Raw genomic sequence first — 21,441 nt, 5'->3', positions numbered from 1 at the left:
TTTTTCACAACCGTCCACATATTCGGGTAACTTTTTTATATTGAATTTCACTGTCTGAAAAAATCACATCATCAAACTTACTTGCTTTCTTTTTTCTGAATTTCTCTAGATATTTAATGACATCTGCCAATGATATAAGTGAGATATCAAATGCACCAATAGGTATTACAGCATGCATCTGTCAAAGTGTCCCTCTGAAAAACTGGAATATTGCATGGAAATGGCGAGATTGTCAGGAGGTTCTTCTACTTTTCATAAGAATCATAAAAGGTTTTGACTTGAAAATGGCAATGATTTAGCAACTCTGCTTGCTCTGACTTCCATTTCTACTTGCTGCTGTGAAAGGAACATCAGTTTCTGATCACATGATTGCTTCTCTGCAAAATACCCTTTGCTGCCCTTCCTAACTGTTCGCAATCATTTCGGTTCACTGAGAGTGAAGCTGCACAGATTCAGCTACCTTATCACCTTATCAAAGATGTCTTCACAATAAACAGCTAAACAGACATGTTAGTGTGTTATTCAGTACTTAACCTTGATGATGGAGACTATTCTTACATTTGCTGTAAAGAGTATACTGCAAGTCACTAGATGTGACATTTCTTGTCTCCTGCTGTCTAAGGTGTTTCTCTTAGTTTGATCGTGGCATGCTCCTTATGCAGCTGAATGATACTCCCATTATTAAATCCACAACTATTTCAGAATTTGGTCTCCCTCTGGCTTAATGACAATGATAAGGTCAGAACAATTAGGGACCGAACTGCATTTTACTGGGAGTGTTATTGGGGTAACACTGTCATTCTTTACCCATACCTGGACTCAGTTCACTAAATAGCTTAGACACATCTGAAGACAAATGACTAAAGCATGTAAGTCAGTAGTACAGTCCAAAACATATGTTCAAGTAAGGACAAAGAAATATAAAAACATGATGGAGAGAACTGGTTTACCACAAAATCTGACATCTTAAAAATATATCAAATCTTTCCAGTCTATTTTTCAGTCCAATACGGGGAAAAGATACCACTTGTATCAAAACTCCCAAGATTTTGGTGAAAAGGTATCAGTTAAGGAAGGTCCTATGAATTATCTATCATTTCTAAATAACCACGATAATAGAGTTATTGACCCTCCTTTTTTCTACTACTTAATTATGCCATTTGAATACCAGTCTTCTTTTTCATCAAAACAACATGCAAACAATGGATAGGCATAAGGATCTTGTCAAAAAGTTGGGACTTTCTCCATGTATCCAGTGCTGATTATTAATTTCTGTGTCTGAAATACTCAAAACATTTTGGAATTTTCCTTGGGGAACACACCAAGCCTAGATGGCATCACAGCAGATTTCTATGCCTCCTGATTGCAATGAAAATTGAGAGAACAAGGACATTTCAATTAGATTCTTCCATAACAATAGGTATATAGTGGTATACTGATGACGGTGCTGTATGGCAAATCACACAGCTTTGGCATTTGGTTAAGTTCTGGATGTCATTAAAACTATACAACAATAATCAAGTTTAATCTAAATAAAATTGAAACCACTACTATGAAAAAGAAGGAACTTTATCTTCTTTGGACTATAATGGCTATCTCAAAAAAATGCATCGCTAGGAAATGGAACTCCTCTATCATCTCAACAATTGATGATTTTCTCACTCTATTGAAAGAAGTAACACTGTTGGAAATTAAAGTCAAGGAAATGAGGATCTTTCCAAAGAAATAGACTAACAATCCTTGGGCGAAAGTTCTCTCCCTAACAGACACTCAAAATGGACACAATTTTATCTTCATAAGAAAAGAGGAAGCAAGAATGCAATAATTTATTAATGCTTGTACAATAACCTTTATTATTTGTCTGTGTATCTATGACTTTGTCTGACATGAGACCATTGTATATTCTGTAAATAGTTTATTCAATTTACTTTTATTTGATCTGTTATATTTACTATGTATTGTTTTTAAAAAAAAAGTTTTCTGAATAAAATTATTTAAACAAAAAAAAAAAAGTAATCAGGTTTAAACCTCAAGCTCAACAAAACCCCAAGACCATGACAGCTATTGCAAAAAATTAAAACTTCAAGTATATACAAGAAGGAAATGTATTCATACTGGGATGCACTTTTTGACAGATATGGAAAACCATACAAACAAATTTAAAACATCTCTGAACCCAAAATACAAAGAGGATATTTATTTTGGAAGTCCCTCTTTATACGATTTATGAGTAAGATACATGCTTTTAAAACATTAGTTCGAGTTCTCTTCTTTGTCAAGCATCTTATGGAAACCATCTTATTAAACTTCATGCCTCAACTACAAAAGATTGTTCCAGATTTTGTATGGCAGGGACAAAAAAAAACAGACTTAGCAGAAGTAAAATGCTTGTTGCACTAAGACAGGGATGGTTTTGGTATGTCCAGTTCGTGACATTACAATTTATCTGTACTTCCTTGGCTGTTTTTCAGAGCTAGGTCCATAAGGAAACCAGTATAGCTCAACAATCATTCAAAACTTGAGTAGTCAGGTGAAATTGATTTCCATCTAAATACAAGACTCAGGGAAGTTTGGCAGTCTTAAATCAAAATATTAAACAGGGTACAGCCACATATCTCCAGATTATACGCCACCCCATAATCTCTCTGTCTCTCCATATATATATATATATATATATATATATATATATATATATATATATATATATATATGTATGTATACACACACACACACACACACACACACACACACACACACACACACACACACACACACACACACACACACACACACACAAAAGCAAAAGTAATTCACCCTGTTAGCCTGCATCTGTAAACATTATAGATGGTTCCAACAGTAATAGCCAATAAAACCAGTGAAGTTATTTAACTCATAGCCTTGGGTGGTGTGGAGATCAGATCACAGGTAGTTATTTTCCTGTAATTCTGGCTTCCAGACCTAAATGTTTTCAGAAAAGCTTTACTTCCAGATAGATGACTGCTTTTATCTTTTAATGTCTTCTTCACATTTTGTATAGACAAAATTATAGATATGAATTCCACTCAAGTGGTTTAATACTTTAACTGCAAATGAACTAAAAAAGTTATCTAATCACAGCTGATCGTATGATAGTCCCTAGCGCATTCTACCAGTCATAGGTAATAATAATACGAGTTTAATTTGTTTCTTTTTTATTGTAAAAACAATAAAACAGGAAGGCTATTGATAACAGTCTGCAAACTATTGATAACAGAATGCAAACTAAACAATTACAGAAAACTAGCGATTGCCATAGTATATATTCCCCGTGGCAGTAACATCTCCATTCTAGAATATATTCTCTCCTGGATCACTCACCACATTTCATATCAAACAATAATCCTGGGTGATGTCAACACTGATTGCCAGACCTTGACCACTGACTCCCCTAACTCAAGCATGAATCTCCACAGCATCAAACCAATTATTTCTAACCCTACCCACCTACAGTAAGCCAACCAACTTCAATTCCATCAAACCTGTACCACAATCCTAAAACTCTGCCTGATGCTTTAAGTGACCACCTTCTCATTTGCATTCAGAGCTGCTACTGTCACCAGACTAGACCTCATAAATTCAAAAGTGCTGAAGTCTCACTAATTACACACCTGATGACTTCAACAATAGATTGTTTTCCATTAACTGTTCCGTCCTCTGTAACCTACCCCTTGGTGATGCCGTACATAAATGCAATAGCATTTTTCTTGACATTCTGAACACTCTTGCCCCCTTAGAAGAATCAGAGTGAAATCTATCTTCACACACTGGCTTTCCCAGGCTACACACTTACTTATGTACAAGAGAGAAAATGCTTGGAAAATATGGTTAAAATCTGAATCCCCTATTCACCTCCAAACCTATAAAGAACTTTGAAACCTTACTGAAACAAAACTGTCAATAACAAAAAAAATCAAATCTACCTAATGCATCAATCAAACCCTCATAAAAATCCCCAAAATTCTGGAACACTATTAACAAGATGCTCTACCCATGTAGCCCCAAGTACACCTAACCCATCCCCAACAACTCCCCCTGAAACAGCTTCCAGTCTCAACTTGTATTTCATTGACTCAATCAACAAACTTGCCAAAAATAGCCACACTAATGAACTCATAACTTGTTCCTCTCCCTCAGGTCAGAAGATTACCTTTTCACTCAATCCTGTCCCCAGTACATTCACAAAATCCCTACTAAGCAAACTAAAGCCATGCTTTCTCTTATCGGACAATCTACCACCAGGCTTCTTAAAGGTACCTGCTAACTCTATAGCCTACCCTGTATCCATCCTTATCAACCACTCTGTCCAAGAATGTACAGTTCCCTCTATATGGAAACTATTCTATACTATACCAATCCACAAAGGAGGCCAATCCACAGACCTGTCTAACTATAGGCCCATAGCCATTCTGTCCCACTTTCTAAGCTACTAGAAAAATGCATATACAAACAGCTTCTTGAGTATCTTCTGCAAGAAAATCCTCTCATACCTGCCCAACACGGTTTCTGCCATAACCATAACACATCCACTGCTCTTATTTCCTTCACCTGGGTGTATATCAGATCATCAAAATGGCTCATTATCGAATGCTGAAACGTCAAATTGCAAAACCCGAACCCTAACAATATTGAAACCTCAAAACAGAGAATTTTTTCCCAGGGAAAAAATTTGCTGTTCTGAGAAACACACACGCACCACAAGCATACTAAAAAGAAACAATACACACACATAGTTGCAGCTAACCCTACACTACACTGCACATACACTACTATCTATCCACTTACCTTAACCCAGACCAGGTCCATCACTATTGCACATTCACCGGCGCCCTAACCCTAACTCACTTAACCTACCCCTAACCCCAAAAGCTTACTATCGCACACTCACCTCACCTGCGCCCTAACCCTAACTCACTTAACCCGCCCCTAACCCCAAATTCTCACTATTACACACTCACCTCACCCGCGCCATAACCCTAACTCACTTAACCCACCCCTAACCCCAAATTCTGTCACAATCGCCCACTTACCTGACCCCCGCCCTAACCCTAACTCACCCAACCCATGCCCTAACCCGAATATCCACACAATCACACACTTACCTTAACCCAACCCGTAACTTTCATCATTGAAAACAGCGAAGCCACAACAACGGCCAACCAAATTCTTTCAGTAGGAAAGAATTTGGTTTTGTGCAGCTTCGTTGTTTTCAGCATTCGCAATATTGGGTTCGATATTAGATCATTCAAAATTCTGCCATTTCGATGACCTGATATAGACCCCCTTCACCCATACTATCTCTCAAGTCAGAGACAACAGCAGACCTGTTTACAGTAAACCTCTCTAAAGCCTTTGACTCTGTATCACATCCCAAGCTCATCACTTAAATGTCTGATCATGGTCTCTCTTTATCCTGAAATGTTCTAGCTACCTTACTAACAGACAGCAGTCCATCAAAGGCTCTCCTCCTTGTCACCATTCCTACCTATTAATACTGGAGTATCCCAAGGATCCATTCTTGGACCGCTACTATTTAACATCTTCACAACCTGACTTCATACTTCCTGCCCTCAGTAGTCTCCTATTCAATATGCAGACGATTTGACTATCATCTGCATTTCTGATAACTTTTCACACTTCCACACCTTAACTCAAAACTCCTTCAACTCTGTTGAAAGGTGGCTGTCTGACAAACAACTTGTACTTAATCCACCCCCCCCAAAAAAAAACAAAACAAAAAAAATCTTGTTCCTTCCAAAACATCTTTCTCATCTCAAATCTTCTTTTACTATCACATCCCTTGACAACACTGCAATTAATGTAGAAACCCACATCAAGCTCCTGTGCACTATCTTTGATGATCAATTAAAATTTGATCTGCACATCCAAAATTGCATAAAAAGACCAACCATAAAGTATGTCAACTCTTTAGAAACAAAAAATTCCTCAAAAAGGAGTCAAAACTTTTCCTTGCCTATGCCTGCCTTCTTCCCACTCTACTGTATGCTTCACTCATCTTAACCAAGCTGCAATCCTCTCCAAGGTCTAAACTTGAATTCACCTATAACAAAGTCACCAGGTTCACTGCAAATCAACCCTAAAAGTTACATCACTGACTTTCTCTCAAATCCCTAAACTGGCTTGAACTGCCGCACCACCACCTCCTTTCTCAACTACTCCTTACTCACATCGTTATGTATAAACCCACCTCCTGCCCTGCCATCTCTCCCATCATCTCCTTCCATACTCCAAATTGCTCTCTCTGCAGCACTGACCAGCATCTGCTGGAAATCTACAAGCCAAAAAAAAAAAGTTGGTGAACATCTCTACAGCTACTCCATTGCCTTAGCTTGAAACAGACTTCCTCTGTCCCTCAGAACTATTTCCAATACCACCAAATTCAAAAAAGCCTTAAAAGAATGTCTACTGACCTCATGGATCTGCTCCTGCCAAAACCTAACCTATCTCTAATTCCCCCAACCCCACGTCTTCCTACCCACTTTCGCTAGGACTCTTATTTAATTTTGTTTTACTCCATATTTTCATACTGTAGGGCATGCTCATTTGCTTTATTTTTCTGCAAGTGCTCTTTGATATTTCTTAGAATTATTTACTTACAGATATTTTTATACTCATGTAACTCATTGCTTGTGAATGGAACTATTTTGTACCAAATGAGTGACTTAATTTGATTGTATAAATTTATTTTGCATGTAATGTCCTTCTTGTTATCTCATGTTTTCTGTACTTTATGTTATTTCTGTTTATATTCATTTTTCTCTATGAAGCATTTCTCCCTGGGACTCCATTGAAAATAGGCTCATGCTCACTCTGACATACCATATTAAGAAATGGCAAAATAAATAAAATAAATAACAGAGTACAAACACATCACAGTCAACAGACAAAATGCTAATATGTATAACAAAAAACTCATTTTTTGATCACTGCTTTTAGTTTTCTTATAGATTTATAAGTAATATTTCAGTTTGCTTTATCACAAGTTGTTGGATTGTGGGACTTCTAGTGCTTTTTCCCATTCCTGCACAACCACTGAGTAGTTACATTTTATATATAAGTTATAGGTAATGTGAGTGGTATAGCCCCTCAAATGGGACATGGAGTTGCAGGGGGTGCTTGTCTCCCCTGAAAAATATATATTTTTTCTTTGACTTATGCCACGTATAGATGAATTGTGTGTGCATGTTAACTATATTTTAATCACTTATTTTTAAATATTCTGTCTTTAGATCAAATGACATAAACACACACCACACACACATACACACTTGTGAGTGTATGTGTTAGTGAAAATACTGAGTGTGTGTAATGTCGACAGCTATCTAGTCAACTGCATATGGTTGACTAGGCGGATCTGTAGTACGAACACGAAAAACCGTATGAGCGAATACGAAGATGTTCACACGTACTACGCAAAGTATGGAAATCCCGAACATACAAAACCGCAAATTCCGAAATGTCGACTTGTTTTGGTTGGACCATCAGTGGTATAGCTCTGTAAAAGGTAAGTGTGCGATAGAAAGGACTTTAGTGTTAGGATTTGGGTTAAGGTAAGTGTATAGATAGGTAATGTATGTAAGGTTTAGTGTAGTGTTAGAAGTAGGGTTATTTTAAGTGTATGTATGTGTATTGTTTATTTTGTCTGGGTGTATGTCTGTAGGGGAAGTGTGCGGTAGTTACGGACCTTAGGGTTAGGGAGGGGTTAAGGATAGTGCATAGATAGTTGTGTGTGGGGTTTAGTGTAGTGGTGGAGGTAGGGTTTTGTTAAATGTATGTAGGTGGATTATTTATTTTGTTTGGGTGTATGTGTGTAGGGGACATGTGCAGTAGTTACGGACCTTGGGGTTAGGGAGGGGTTAAGCATAGTGCATAGTTAGTTGTGTATGTGGGGTTTAGTGTAGGGTTACAGGTAGGGTTTTGGTGCTTTACCTTAGGTTAGAAGTAGGGTTTGGTTAGTGTATGTGTGTGGTTTATTTATTTTCTTTGGGTAGGTAGTATGTAGCGGATGGTGGGGTTGGCCGACTAGGACAGTTCGATATTTTTTTTCATGGTTAAGTGCGTTCAGGATTTTCGCAGTTCGTCGTATAGGTGTCAACATTTAGGTGTTCAGGAATAGGGTTTTTCGCTTTGGTAATATAGACCCGACTAGGCAGCTGATCTACAGGTGTGCGAGATTAACAATCCCTGGGGAAGAGAATATTCCCTTGGGTTGTGTGATCTCGTAATTAGTATACATACTTAGCAGGGAGTGGTGGGTGCAGATGAGCTATCCCCCTTACAAAAAATGTTTTACTTTTTTTTAATTAGTAGTTGCATGCACTGAGCCTTTTCTCAGCACATGCATAGTGAACATACTTGTCAGCATCTTAGAGTAAGAAATCTTGAAAAAGCTTAAATAATGCTGGAAGAAAGTTCCAAAAATAGGGTAAGATTTTAAATATTGCTCTTAAAGTCTTTTGCTACGATAACAGGTTCTGTGTTAGCATGCACAGTTTTGTGGGGGTCTATATTGAATTAGCAAAAGCTTAGAAAAACAAATGCTAATTCATCGACCCCTTTTAAGCAAAAGCTTAAAATCTCGAACACCTGGAACAGTGATTTTTTTTCCCTGGAAAAAAAAAAATTCGCTGTTCCAAGAAACACACACAAAACAAGCACACCAAAAAAACAGCAATCCACACACATACACTTAAAATCCTACATCTACCCTACACAAAACTGTACATACACTACTATCTATCCACTTACCTTAACCCAAACCCTAACCCTAAGGTCCGTCACTATCGCACACTCACATGACCCGCGCTCTAACCCTAATGTCTGTCACTATCGCACACTCACCTCACCCACGGCCTAACCCTAACTCACCTAACCCTAACGTTCACACAATCGCACACTTACCTGAACCCGACCTGTAACTTTCCACCACAGTGCTGAAAATAGCGAAGCCACAGAAATGGCCAACCAAATTCTTTCCCTAGGAAAACATTTGGTGTTCTGCAGCTTTGCTATTTTCAGCGTTCGCTGGTTTGGGGTCGATATTAGAACATTCTCCATTTTAAAACTTCGGTGTTCTAATATAGACCCGTTTTGTGGTATTTAATTGAGGTTTCTACTCCCATGTTTTTGACCATCTGTGGTTGATATTTCGACGGTTGACAATAATGCCATTATACCCTGCCAATATATCAAAACAGTCATTCTTATAAGTGTCTAAGTTGTTTGCTTTTAAAAATATCTAAACTACTGCTTGTTTTAATATAATTTGGTATTCTATTCCATGCATCAGCTACTCTCTCAGAAAACCAATTAGTACATTTCTCATTCCTATATTATCTTCTGCATAGGTTCTGATATTATCTAATTCTTTTGGATAACTCCAAACATTCCCGCAGATGGTGGTTTGCAAATTCCCTATATAACTGAATAAGGTCTCCTCTTTAATATCTGTATTAGACACTGTACCAGTTCAAATATTTTAGTCTTTCACAATAACTTAAATGTCCACATCTGTGGATATCCTTGGTATATTTTCACTGTACTCTGCAATTTACTCATATTTATTTTTTGTATTGTTATTGCATACTATAGTTTGTATCTAATTTAACTTATAAACAATTATTTCATTATTTCTGACTTCTTAGACTTTATAAATATTTTTATACAACCTATAGTTCTACAACTACCATTAACCAATTGGATGACATGATTAGAAAACCTTGAAGATGGATCTACCCATATACCCAGTCCCTTAAATTAATCTACAGTTTCAGTCACTGTTACCTTTCAATATTTGCCTCTCAAAACTCATTTTGATATATTTATTAGCATATTATTCTCCTGTGCCCAAATGGTCAGTTTAGCAAAATTATTTTGCAGACAGGCCCTATTTGTTCTGTAACACGTTATCACTTTACCCATTTTCAGGTCATCTGTGTACAGACTATAGAACACCTTGGATGAAAAAGATAGAACTGAAAGACACATCCTAAACAAGTATGAGCCAAGTGGGACACATTGACTATAACCTAGAATTTCTTCCATCCAGTTGCTGTAAGATGGTTGTTGTGTCATGTTTCTAAGCCATGCAGCTATCCATCATATGAATATTACATCAATATTTAAATCAGTGTTTTGTGTGTGACCTTATCAAATGCTGAAATCAAGTCTTTATAAATTACATCACAGCACTTTTTTTCATTTATAGCTATTATTATATAGTTATATTGTATTTATATAGAACATTGTGCTACAAGTGGCTATAGATCTGCTTTCAGCATGCATGCTGATCTATGGTTTCAACTCCCAATCAACTCTGTCAATAATTTATCCAAAATACCCTTAACCATTACTGCTCCACAGCGACAAAGTAAACTTGTGGGTCTACATGACTGTGGATTTATCCTTTTCCCATTTCCGTTAAAGATTGGAGACATACAAATTTTAAACCTATCTTCAGGAGAATGACTAAGTGAATAATAGATATAATGGCATTGCAAGTTTATGCTGAAGTATTCTCAGGTCATTATTACTAATTCCATCTCTTCCCTATGCTTTGTTTGGGGCCAGCTTGTGCAGTACTTCTTCAGTATAATCTAATTTAATTGCAGTAACCAAAGTTATCTGGATGCCACTAGGATAATTCATTACCCCCCCCCCCTCCCATTTGAAGAGCCAAACTGTTTTACATACAGTTTTCTAAATATATCTATTAGTACAAAACACACACTGTCAGCAGTCAGGAAATCTCGAAAAGGTTTTCTTGTGTAATCGAACACAAATAGCAGCAACAAAAGAATTCAGCAATAAAATCCACTTTAATAGTAAAACTGGAAAACCACAGGATTGAGCACTTTCATCCCCTGACTGGGGATTTCATCAGAATCAACACTCGTTTAATTTGAACCAGTTTCACAACAGTGCGTTCACGTTACAGTCAAGTTTATGGCAACGGTGAGCAGGAGTTCAAATGAAATGAGTGTTGATTCTGATGAAATCCTCGGTCAGGGGATGAAAGCACTCAATCCAGTGGTTTTCCAGTTTTACTATTAAAGTGGCTTTTATTGCTGAATTCTTTAGTTGCTGCTATTTGTGTTTGATTACACAAGAAAACCTTTTAGAGATTTCCTGACTGCTGACAGTGAGTGTTTTGTACTAGTGGTTTTGGTCAACACTGGTCGCTCCATTTTGTACATTTATCTAAATATAGCTATATTCTGGTTTGTTTGAGTATGCCTTTTAGAATCTACTAACAGTTTGTATGCTTGCATTTCTTTGCTCCTTCCACATCTTATGTAACTACAAACATTTATATTGATAATTAGATGATATTTTAAGACGTTGCCCATTCGATTCTCAGTTAGAGCATCTTCTGTGTAGCGACATGCGTGAATGGGTGTTCCTTCGTTGAAGGTTGTGCATTAGGCCTGGCAAGCCAGTACGTAAAAATCTACTGCCAATCATTAGCGGACCGGAGTTCCGCTGTGGCAACCCCTAACCAGGAAAAGCCAAAAGACACAAACAAGATGATATTTTAAGAATGTGAATACTGTATAACAAACGAAACGAAGCATAAATATCTCAAACTATTGAATCAGACATCAGGTCGCATGATGCAGTTTAGAACCAAATGGTAGAAAATGCTGCATTGTGAGTAGACTGATATTGAGTGGGAACATAATTAGGTTGGTCACTGATAAAAGCCTCCCTGGCAATACACTTTGGTTACTTGTTCTACCTTTCGAGTGCCATGGTATTAACAGAAAAATACATTGTTTAATTAAAATAAAGTTTCTATATCATGTACATTTTTTTTGGTTCCAGACTGTATTTTCTTGAGTTTTTCTTAAGATAAATCTTTGGCTAAGAAAAACATTGATGATCAGCTATGAAAGGATATTTTTTCTTGCAACTTCTTTTTCTGCATTAACACTGCAAGGATATTTTGTTTCTTGCAATTTATTTTTCTGCATTAATATCGTAATAGGAAAACAGTATATATATATATATATATATATATATATATATATATATATATATATATATATATATATAATATATATATCACTGTTTGCATTTCATTACTGTTGAAGTCACACCTCTCAACTTTTTTGCTTATGAATTCTTAAAGCCAAAAATAATGAAGGAACAAGGACACAAAATCAGGAACAACTTTTAAATATTACTTTAATTCTCTTAAAATGTTAATACAGTACAGAAGATTGTGATTGGTTCTACAATCATAATGGGGTTATTAGGTGTAGAAGATGTGGATGCCAAAAAAAATCACCTTGAGGTGAGGTTTGAGAAGTGAATCTTAGCATCCATACTGAGAACATATAATGAAGGGTTATGATCAGTGAGACCCAGTCTTAGCTCTTTGTAGTACATGGAGCTTTGTCTGCTCCATTTACTATCATTTACAGAAAAAAAACATGTAGAAGTGCTAAGTGTTTTACCAACTTTTAAAACTTTTGAAAATGGATAAAACACTTAACACAATCAAAATAACACTGTGTGGAAATAAGTGCCCCTTTTGTAGAACAAACTGCTTTAAAAGGTGTTAGACACGTTGTTATGTCTCTCATTTTGTTTCCAAGTGTGGCTGAGCAAAGTTGCTTTCAACTTTTTAAGCTGCTTTACATTCTGCCACTGTACTTTGTCAGCCTAAAGTGTCACTTGTGAATCCCTAGCACAACAGCTGATCATAATAGCACTTAGGGGTACTTAACAGCAGTTTATTAAGCATATGTCTCACATCAGAAAGGTGCTTAACAGGCTTTTCTTTTTTCCATTTTTGGGGCATAATCATGGCACTCCATGTTCTATACCATATTTTACATCAGTAAACATTTGTCTCATCGTTAAGTAATATGAAACTCAAATGCCTGGCATTAATGACCGACTGTAATCCTTACCAAAAAATCAAAATGTTTACAGGGGATAACATATGTGGTAAATCAGGGGCCTGGAGAGTTATGGTTACAATATTTTCTTGTGATTCTAACAATATTACTTTTATATGCTTTGATGCAATGTTAAGAATTTTTAGTAACTTCTGTTATCTCATAAAAATACAGCCTTGATTCTCCCCAAACAATAGGTCATTGGCCTATGGAAACCCACCCAGTCAACAAAAAATAAGTAAACATTTAACATTTATATCCAGGCTGCTAAAAATAATGAACATATTGCATTTATATTGTATAATTTTATAAATAAAAAGTAATGGAATATCTAAAACTCACTGGTCTTCCAGCCAAAAATACGGTAGCATGTTACACTAAAAGACATTTTCAGCAGAATATGGATGGATTTATTGCCAGGTCTGCTTGCATTTTAGTTTTGACATGACCAGCATTCTGTCTTCATGCCTTCAGAAAGAAAAAAATGTTTCTTCCTGTATAAAAATGCCTGGTCAAAGGTTATACATAAAGAGTGCAGTTTATCTTCATTTATTTAAAAAAATATTAACTCATATAAAACCTTTTATACAAAGCAGACATTATGCAGCCTAACCTTTTTGAACTGTGCACTTGTATGTCACTTTCTCCCAAGGACCTGCATATATTGTACCATAAATAGCAACTCATTTACAGGGAAAACAATAAATTCTATTTTAAGGTGCTGCATTTTTTCCTTCTGTTTCCATTTATATTCTCTTTAGCAAAAATGCACCTCCTTCCATAGACCTGCAAGCTATGTGAAGTTAAAAAGACTTAAGGGCACACAATAGAGAAATGTGTTGCCTAGGATGCTAAGCTACAAACATGTTGCAACATGTGCGTACAGCTTTCTTGTTGAAAATACTCCGGCAACCTGTGCTCATAATAGTTACAATATCATGACAAATAACAATCAGGCCAAATGCTTATGTGTATTGCACCACACCATTCTCCTGCCAAAAAGTATTAACTGCTTAAAGCAAGAATTACGAAACAAAGTGCAGAGAAAGTAAAATTATGCATGAAGTTCATATACATAAATCTCAAGTTCCAAATCAAACACAAAGCTTTTCCTAAAGAAAGAGTGTACATCAGCTCTCTAGATGCAATATATGAAGCACAACACCACAAATAAAGTTTATATCAATTATTACATTTAGGCTTCTATGCCGCGGTGGTACGGCGATAGCATTGTTACCTCACAGTAAGAGGTTCTCCCGTTCGATTCTCGGCTGGGCTTGGGAGTGCCTTCTGTGTGGAGTCTGCATGTCCTTCCCGCGGTTAGGTAGCGTTCAAAAGACATGCGTGCGTAAATGGGTGTGCCTTCGTTGAAGGTTGGGCGTCGAGCTGGTACCTCGGCATTTTGTAAAAATCTACTGCCAGTCATTAGCGGACTGGAGTTCTGCTTTGGCGACCCCTTACTGGGAAAAGCCGAAAGACAAACAACATTACATTTAGGCTTCTACTAAACAGTAAGCTTCATCATCACTCATCAAGCAGTCATGAAGTATGGACTGTATGACTCATAGTCAGGCTACCTTTGAAAAAACACACAGAAAAAAATCTATTTCATTGATAATGGTCCAAAGGTTTCTAATATGGCAGGAAAAGGTCTAACAATATACAAATAGGATTACATGCTCAGCCTGTATGAATGCATACATACAGGATTACATTTTCAGCCTAAGCAGGTATAAACTATTATGATAAGGCTTTTGCAGTCATTAAAGCTTACCTTAGCAACATTGTTTCCACTGAAACCAGCCAAGATGAACCTGATAAGAAAGAGAAGTATAACAAATGAATACTTGAAACATTCATTATGCTTGGCCAAATCCAATCTGAAATCTGTTTCAGAAAATCGAAATTGTGGGAAAAGGGGAAGAATAATATCTTAACAGAATTAAATACCTCTGATGTTTAAAATCGTTTAATTAGAAATGTTTTTGCTAAAAGAAAGGTGATCGGTACTAAACAACTGAGGCTGTTAAACTCAGAATCTGCAGCCTTCTCCTTGTTCATAATTTAATGATAAATTTCCTCCATTTTAGAAAAGGAGACAAAATGAACAAATCAGTAAACTGAGGATAAGTGTTTAACCAGACTAAATGTATTCATGCTAGGAGTACAGTTCCTACATGGGTAACAGGAGGGATGGCCATCACAACACTGGTGTTTTACAATTCTGGAAACTGTAGACATAGGTAGTATAAACCAAATAAAAGTGTAAGATATAATTTAACAACTGAGAGGGCAGAAAACATGTGTGCCTGTGGTTTCCAAGACAACAGTGGTGATCCACCACGTGGGCCTTAGCATAAACTGGATTAATAAACTAAGAAATAGAAAGGAAATAAGGTTAAAAGGAAGTCAAAGGTCAGGACAGTTTTTATAGAATCAGGTGTAACAAAATGGTGAGGAATGGGAGGCTACCTGCCATTAATTGTCATGGAGAAATGTGAATATTTGAAAATGTTATACATCATAGTTTTCTAATATTAATTTTACAATTCTACAGAGTTCAGTTTTTGTAGAAGAGAAGTCACAGGATGATATAATTGCCAAGCACATGTCTAAAAACATTTTCCTTTAGTATTTGTTACTTAACTAATGAGTACAATAATCCTTCACAACAAGATGGCACAAGTATACCACAGGGTACTGATTTTACATTTTGTGCAACACCTAAGAATATGGGGAGCTAATTCTTAAGTTTACTGCAGTTGATGGCAGTGCAATTATAACTACAGATCTGGAATTTAAACCACAGTAGCACTAGCCATTCACCAGTGTGAACATTGACTCTAAATGACTATCACTGTTGATGTGACACTTCGACCCCACATACAAAAATGGGAAAAAGGTTTATAGATGGATAGATTTGGAATGTAAAACCAAAAGCAGTTGCTTATTTCAACATACAGTAGCTTTTTCAAACAATGTAGACCATTATTTGTAGTTCCCTAACTACAAATATGCGCAACATTCTTTCTGATCACAGCACCTTGCTTGCTACTCAAAATGTGGCTGGTTGTACAAGTTTTATTGGTGTTAAGTGGGCAAGAATTGTTATGACAACTGAAGACCATGACCAGAAAGATTGATGCAAAATGAAGCATTAAGTACTCTGACAGCCGTAATAACTACATGGACCACATTCTTAACATAAACATATTAAGAACTTCCTGTAAAATCTCACTCGCCACAGAATTATAACAAAACTCTCCATAACAACAATAAAATAATCTAATGGATAGGCAACCCATAAATATACCTCTTGAAATAACTTGTGTATCTGTAATGAAATAACTGCAAAAATAAACAACAAATTAGGACTATCCTGTCATGATTCATTCAGTTACTTTGAATGGCCACAAGACAAGATCTTTTATCTTTTTGATTCCTGATTTACTAGATAGCTAGCATCTAAGGATATGGGTAGACAGCAAAGGGTTAACCCATAGGGAAAAACTATGGTGTTTTTCCCTGTCAGTGACCAGATAATTGGACAGCAAGCACACCAGAAGTAATACATGGACAGAGACAGAGGTTTCCAGGTATTAAAGGAAAGGATCCTTTTGTATGTGTGTAGTACCCAAAAGCAATCCAGTCAACATCCATCTATTAATTGTGAGTATACTTGCTATGTCCAAGACTGAGAAATCTTAGAGAATTGCTTATACTAGTTGCATGACCAGTGTAATTAGAGTAAACGTAAATTAGCAGGGATATGTGAGCCTCCCTCCCCTTCAACATAATTTCTTCTAAAAAGTTTTAATATTTGCTGTTCTATTTGAAAATTGTGACTCCCATCTTGAATTTGAAGGACTTGCATTTACAGGTCTCAAACTTTTGTCAAGGAGCCGGAAGCAAGCATGAAATCTCTAGTATTACTACATGCTCATGTGCCAAAAAAGTATGTTAATAGTAAAGTAAAAAAACATCCCAAAGTCTAGGAAATGAACCATGGGATTCTTTGGTTGGCAATGCCTCAGGTCTCAAGTCCTGACAGACCCTATGTCCTATCACAACTTGGAAATTGCATCAGGAAAAGGGTGATTTAACGGAGGATGGCTTACATTGATCCACTTTAATTGGCGATGATAATGGAAGCTGATAAAAGACAGAGCCCACAGAGATAAAAAATTAGGCCTCACAAGACAAGTGGATGGATATATAGATTTATTGATAAAAGTAATACATACTTCTGCTTACAGACCATCAGTTTCATAGTACTTCAGAGAATACTAGATTTGATAATAAGCAATAATGTAACTTCTTAAACATAGCTTCAAAACTATAAAAGAAGAAAAAGACAAACTTAAGGTGGAAATCCTTTACCTTTAAAATTTTCTTTGAACCACTGAACTTCATTGAACACAACAAATGATTAAGCATTATATTACAGATGAAAGGTAACATGTTTTCTTTTAAACATAATACATGTTCAGTTGTATCATTTTTAAAAAATAAGCTACTGCTTTTGTTATAAAATCATAAACTCTGGAGTTAATAGCACTTTTAATAATCCACATAAAGACAGATGACAGCCAATTAGTCAGAGCCAGAAATATAATAATTAAGCACCCTTTCTACCCCTACATTTTTCCCCAGGATATCCGAAAGGAAATATTAATGTAACTAGTAAACAATTTACAGCTTCTCTTGTGTTTAACTGCCTTGATAAATTAAGTTCATTCTCCTGTCAGCCTAATGAAAAGGTATTGTATCTTCCATACTTGTGAAATGTATATTTGAAATATTAAGACTGAGGTAAATGTGTAATATTTTTTTCTGACTAATAAGCATGGCAAATGTGAATGCTATGGTTTGTACAACTTTAAATAAATATATTAATTGAAATCTACTGATACACAGCCTTTGACCTAATGCCAAAGTGCACCTGCTAGTATACATTAATTATTGTTTCTAAATATTCAGGAAGAAGACATTTGGAAACTCAGAGGACAGAGCAGCTATTGATTAAACAGATAGATAGATAGATAGATAGATAGATAGATAGATAGATAGATAGATAGATAGATAGAGGTGCTTTGAAATATTGTAGTATAGAAATATTGAATGACAACATCAATCTCTAAAGATCAAAAACCCAAAGAATGAAAAAAAAAAAACACTCACCGCCCCCTCTCTCCACATCCATTAATAATTATATAATAACCCAGTTCCCACTGTTAATGATCTCACATGGACTTAATGCAGGCAGAAGCAATCAAATGAGTTTCAGCCAATTCTGCCACAGTTAAAAACATTCAACATTATGAACATTCAATTATGTGTGTGTATGGGAACTGAATATCATGGAATCCCCCTTTGGTCGACATATGCTTAGTCTACAACATTTGGAATTTGGTGAACTGCTTAGATGGTTTACAGGTGTGGGTGATCACAAAATGTCAAGGAAAGGGTATATTTCCAGTCCTGAGAATTATTTAATCTCACACACTTCTCAACCATCAGTCGTCAACCAATTTTTTTCAACTAAACAGATGTTTATCGTGTGTGATTCCAAGATATTCAGTTCCCCCATATAAGTATGTATTATATGTGTGTGTGTGTGTGTGTGTGTGTGTGTGTGTGTGTGTGTGTGTGTGTGTGTGTGTGTGTGTGTGTGTGTGTGTGTGTGTCCATGTGGAAAACATGCATTTAATTGAATGTTTGTAATGTCAATTTTTTTACTCGGCAAAAGTGGTTGAAATGTGTTTGATTCCTTCTGCTGGCATTAAGTTCACACAAGACTGTGAAGTTAGTATATATAACTAGCAGGGGGTATGGGGGATGTGCATTGGGACCCCCCCCCAATGAAGAAATATATTTTATTCTATTTTTTGAACTAATGTTTTGCATGCATCAAGATTGTTGCTAAGCACTTGAATAAGAGTGTAGCAAGTTTTTTGGTTGAAGTTGCGATTATCAACATTTGAGTGCTTTGATAAATTCAGTACACCCATATTTGTATAAAGCACCGATTAGAGAAAGTCATGTAAACATGTACATACCACATTGACATACAAAGAGGTTGGTAGTTTCTTTACTGCAATGCTAAAAATGCTATTTGCTAATAACTGGTCAGAATCTATTAGAAAGCTAAACACCATCCTTCTTGAGAGAGCTAAGGGCCAGTTAGCACTGTGGATTTCCATACTTTACGGTGATGTGAAACATATGGTTTATTAGACATTCATTGCAAAATTACCTTAACCCATTCAAACCTACAGTGTCTTTATGTATACTTCCAGTTAACACCCATAGCACATTATGGCATCCAGACCTTTTTGTGGAGGGGTCTGGCTTGTTTGACTAAGTGACTTACCAGCTTTTAATTAAGTGGTATTAGAAAGGATAAGGGGTTATTAACAAAATGTCATTAAGATTGTTAATCTAGAGTATCCGGCAGTAAAGAAATGAATAACTGTTGTTCACTTATTATTCATAACTTCTTATGTGTACTTATATTTTAAGAAATGAGAGACCTACATGGTCTTGAGGGGTATGGTATGAAATGTTAAGGCAGGAGACATGAAAATTCATTGTCAGTCTCCAATTACATTATACTCTAATGGAGACATTGCTAGCTGTGAGAATAGGCAGTATTTCCGTGTGTTCATAATACTTCAAAAATAAGTGACTTATGAATTATTGCATGGCATCAGATGAAACCTTAGACATTGTTGAAATAACTTACTGATATTTCCACAGTAAGTTGCACATCTTAAGAGATATTTGGCATTATTTATATCGCTAATTATACAGTTAAGCACATTTTCATATTTTATTAATATCTCAATAAATATGTACTCAGAGTGGAATTTCCTGTTGTCAGATGAGCGATTATTACCAAGTTAACAAAAAAGTGTTCTAACAATAAATGTCTAGGGTGTACAGTTTCCAAAACATGACAGTCTGTGAAGTTTAGCAAAACATGCTCTTCTACTTTTGTGTGCATCATAAAAATTATGGAAAGACTATGAATTCACTGACTATTATTGCTGTAAAGAATGCCTGACCACTCTGCCTGATTCTACATTGCACTGTGCTTGTTCACTGGAATCTATATACACAGTTTTTTCTATGCAATTCGTCTGAAATATTCTGTCTTGCTTAAATGTCTGTATTTTTTACTTGTGAAATTATATTTTACCTGGGCTTATCTTGAAATTTGTCAGTGCACTAACCCTGATTAAGAAATATATATATATATATATATATATATATATATACACACACACACACACACACACACACACACACACACACACACACACACACACAGTCTGATAAAAGCTATTAAAACTGAACAAATCGCAATGTTATCCACAACGCCTATCTACAAGAACTGGAATCACTCTGCATTAAACCCAGTACCATTTTCCTAGGTGATTTGAACTGTCTAACTATAGACTGGCATGCCTACACCACCATTAGTGCACAAGCACAGAGATACCTAGACTGTGTCAATGCAAATGCCCAGGAACAATTAGTCAGAGAATCTACTGGGGGAACATAATGCATCATCCCTTGCATATTTTCATTACTTATTAGGTCTGAGCATAAAGCCAATTCCTTCGAAATAAAATTGAAACCAAACATCCCTACTCCTAACTCTTACTTTGGCAAGCTTCAGATCCCCACCAAGCTTTACAATGAATGGAGGACAATTATTTTTACCAAGAGAAAGAAGAGCAATTCCTAGAATACTAGAGCCATCATCATTGAAATAAACAATACAGGAGCTTAATAAAATCCACAAAAAACAAGTTTGAGGCAAAAATAGCTATGTTTGCTATCTCAAAAGCACAATGCAGTAATGCACTCAGCTAATTGTGAATGATGATAACTAAAAATAAACAACTCAGGAGCTTATTAAAATCCACCAAAACCAAGTTTGAGGCAAAAATGCCTATATTTGCTATCTCAAAAGCACAATGCAGCAATGCACTGAGCTAATTGTGAATGATGCTACCTACACAGAGGCTGAAGATATAGCCAACCTAATGGTGATAAATTCAGATTTAACTGTATCCCTCTCTCCCCTCCATCTGTCCCTCCAGATATACTTGAAATTGGTTCTCCTTCAGCTATCACACAAGACCAAGTCCTAAAATCACTATGAAAAGCTAAAAGTATTGCATTGATAGGTCCTGACAAATACCCATAGATGTATCTTACACAGCGTGAAGCACAATTTAGTCACCCCCCGAACTCCACTGTTCAACCACAGCCTCCATACAGGTTTTGTAGAGGCAAATAGAGAACAGCTACAGTCATCCCCCTGCACAACTGAGGACCTTCCACAGATCCATGAAATTATGGACACATAAGTTTGACCAGCCTCATACACAAAGCCATGGAAAGACTCATCATGGAACTAATCAGTAAGGGCATTGGGAACACCCAAACACTGAACACATTTCAGTTC

At 36.2% G+C, this 21,441-nt stretch overlaps 1 protein-coding gene across 7 annotated transcripts in view; it reads right to left on the bottom strand.

Annotated features, from left to right (window-relative positions):
* The window catches only part of MACC1 (MET transcriptional regulator MACC1), a 501,067-nt gene that overhangs the window by 273,793 nt on the left and 205,833 nt on the right, over positions 1-21,441 (bottom strand). For 2 of the 7 annotated variants that reach the window (XM_044064707.1, XM_044064708.1), the window contains one exon: positions 13,305-13,430. The exons of 3 other annotated variants lie outside the window; for them this stretch is intronic. In XM_044064707.1, the coding sequence (XP_043920642.1) occupies positions 13,305-13,350 (46 nt within the window). In that variant the 5' untranslated portion in view covers positions 13,351-13,430. Of the gene's footprint in view, positions 1-13,304; positions 13,431-14,736; positions 14,777-21,441 lie in introns of all 7 variants that reach the window. 2 more of the 7 variants (XM_044064711.1, XM_044064713.1) reach the window with 1 other exon arrangement.

This window comes from Protopterus annectens, chromosome 3.part0 (assembly GCF_019279795.1).
Source record: "Protopterus annectens isolate FY-2018-M chromosome 3.part0, PAN1.0, whole genome shotgun sequence".
Taxonomy (NCBI): Eukaryota; Metazoa; Chordata; order Ceratodontiformes; family Protopteridae; genus Protopterus; species Protopterus annectens.
The sequence above is the reverse complement of the archived record's forward strand: the minus strand, read 5'-3'. Positions and strand labels throughout refer to the sequence as shown.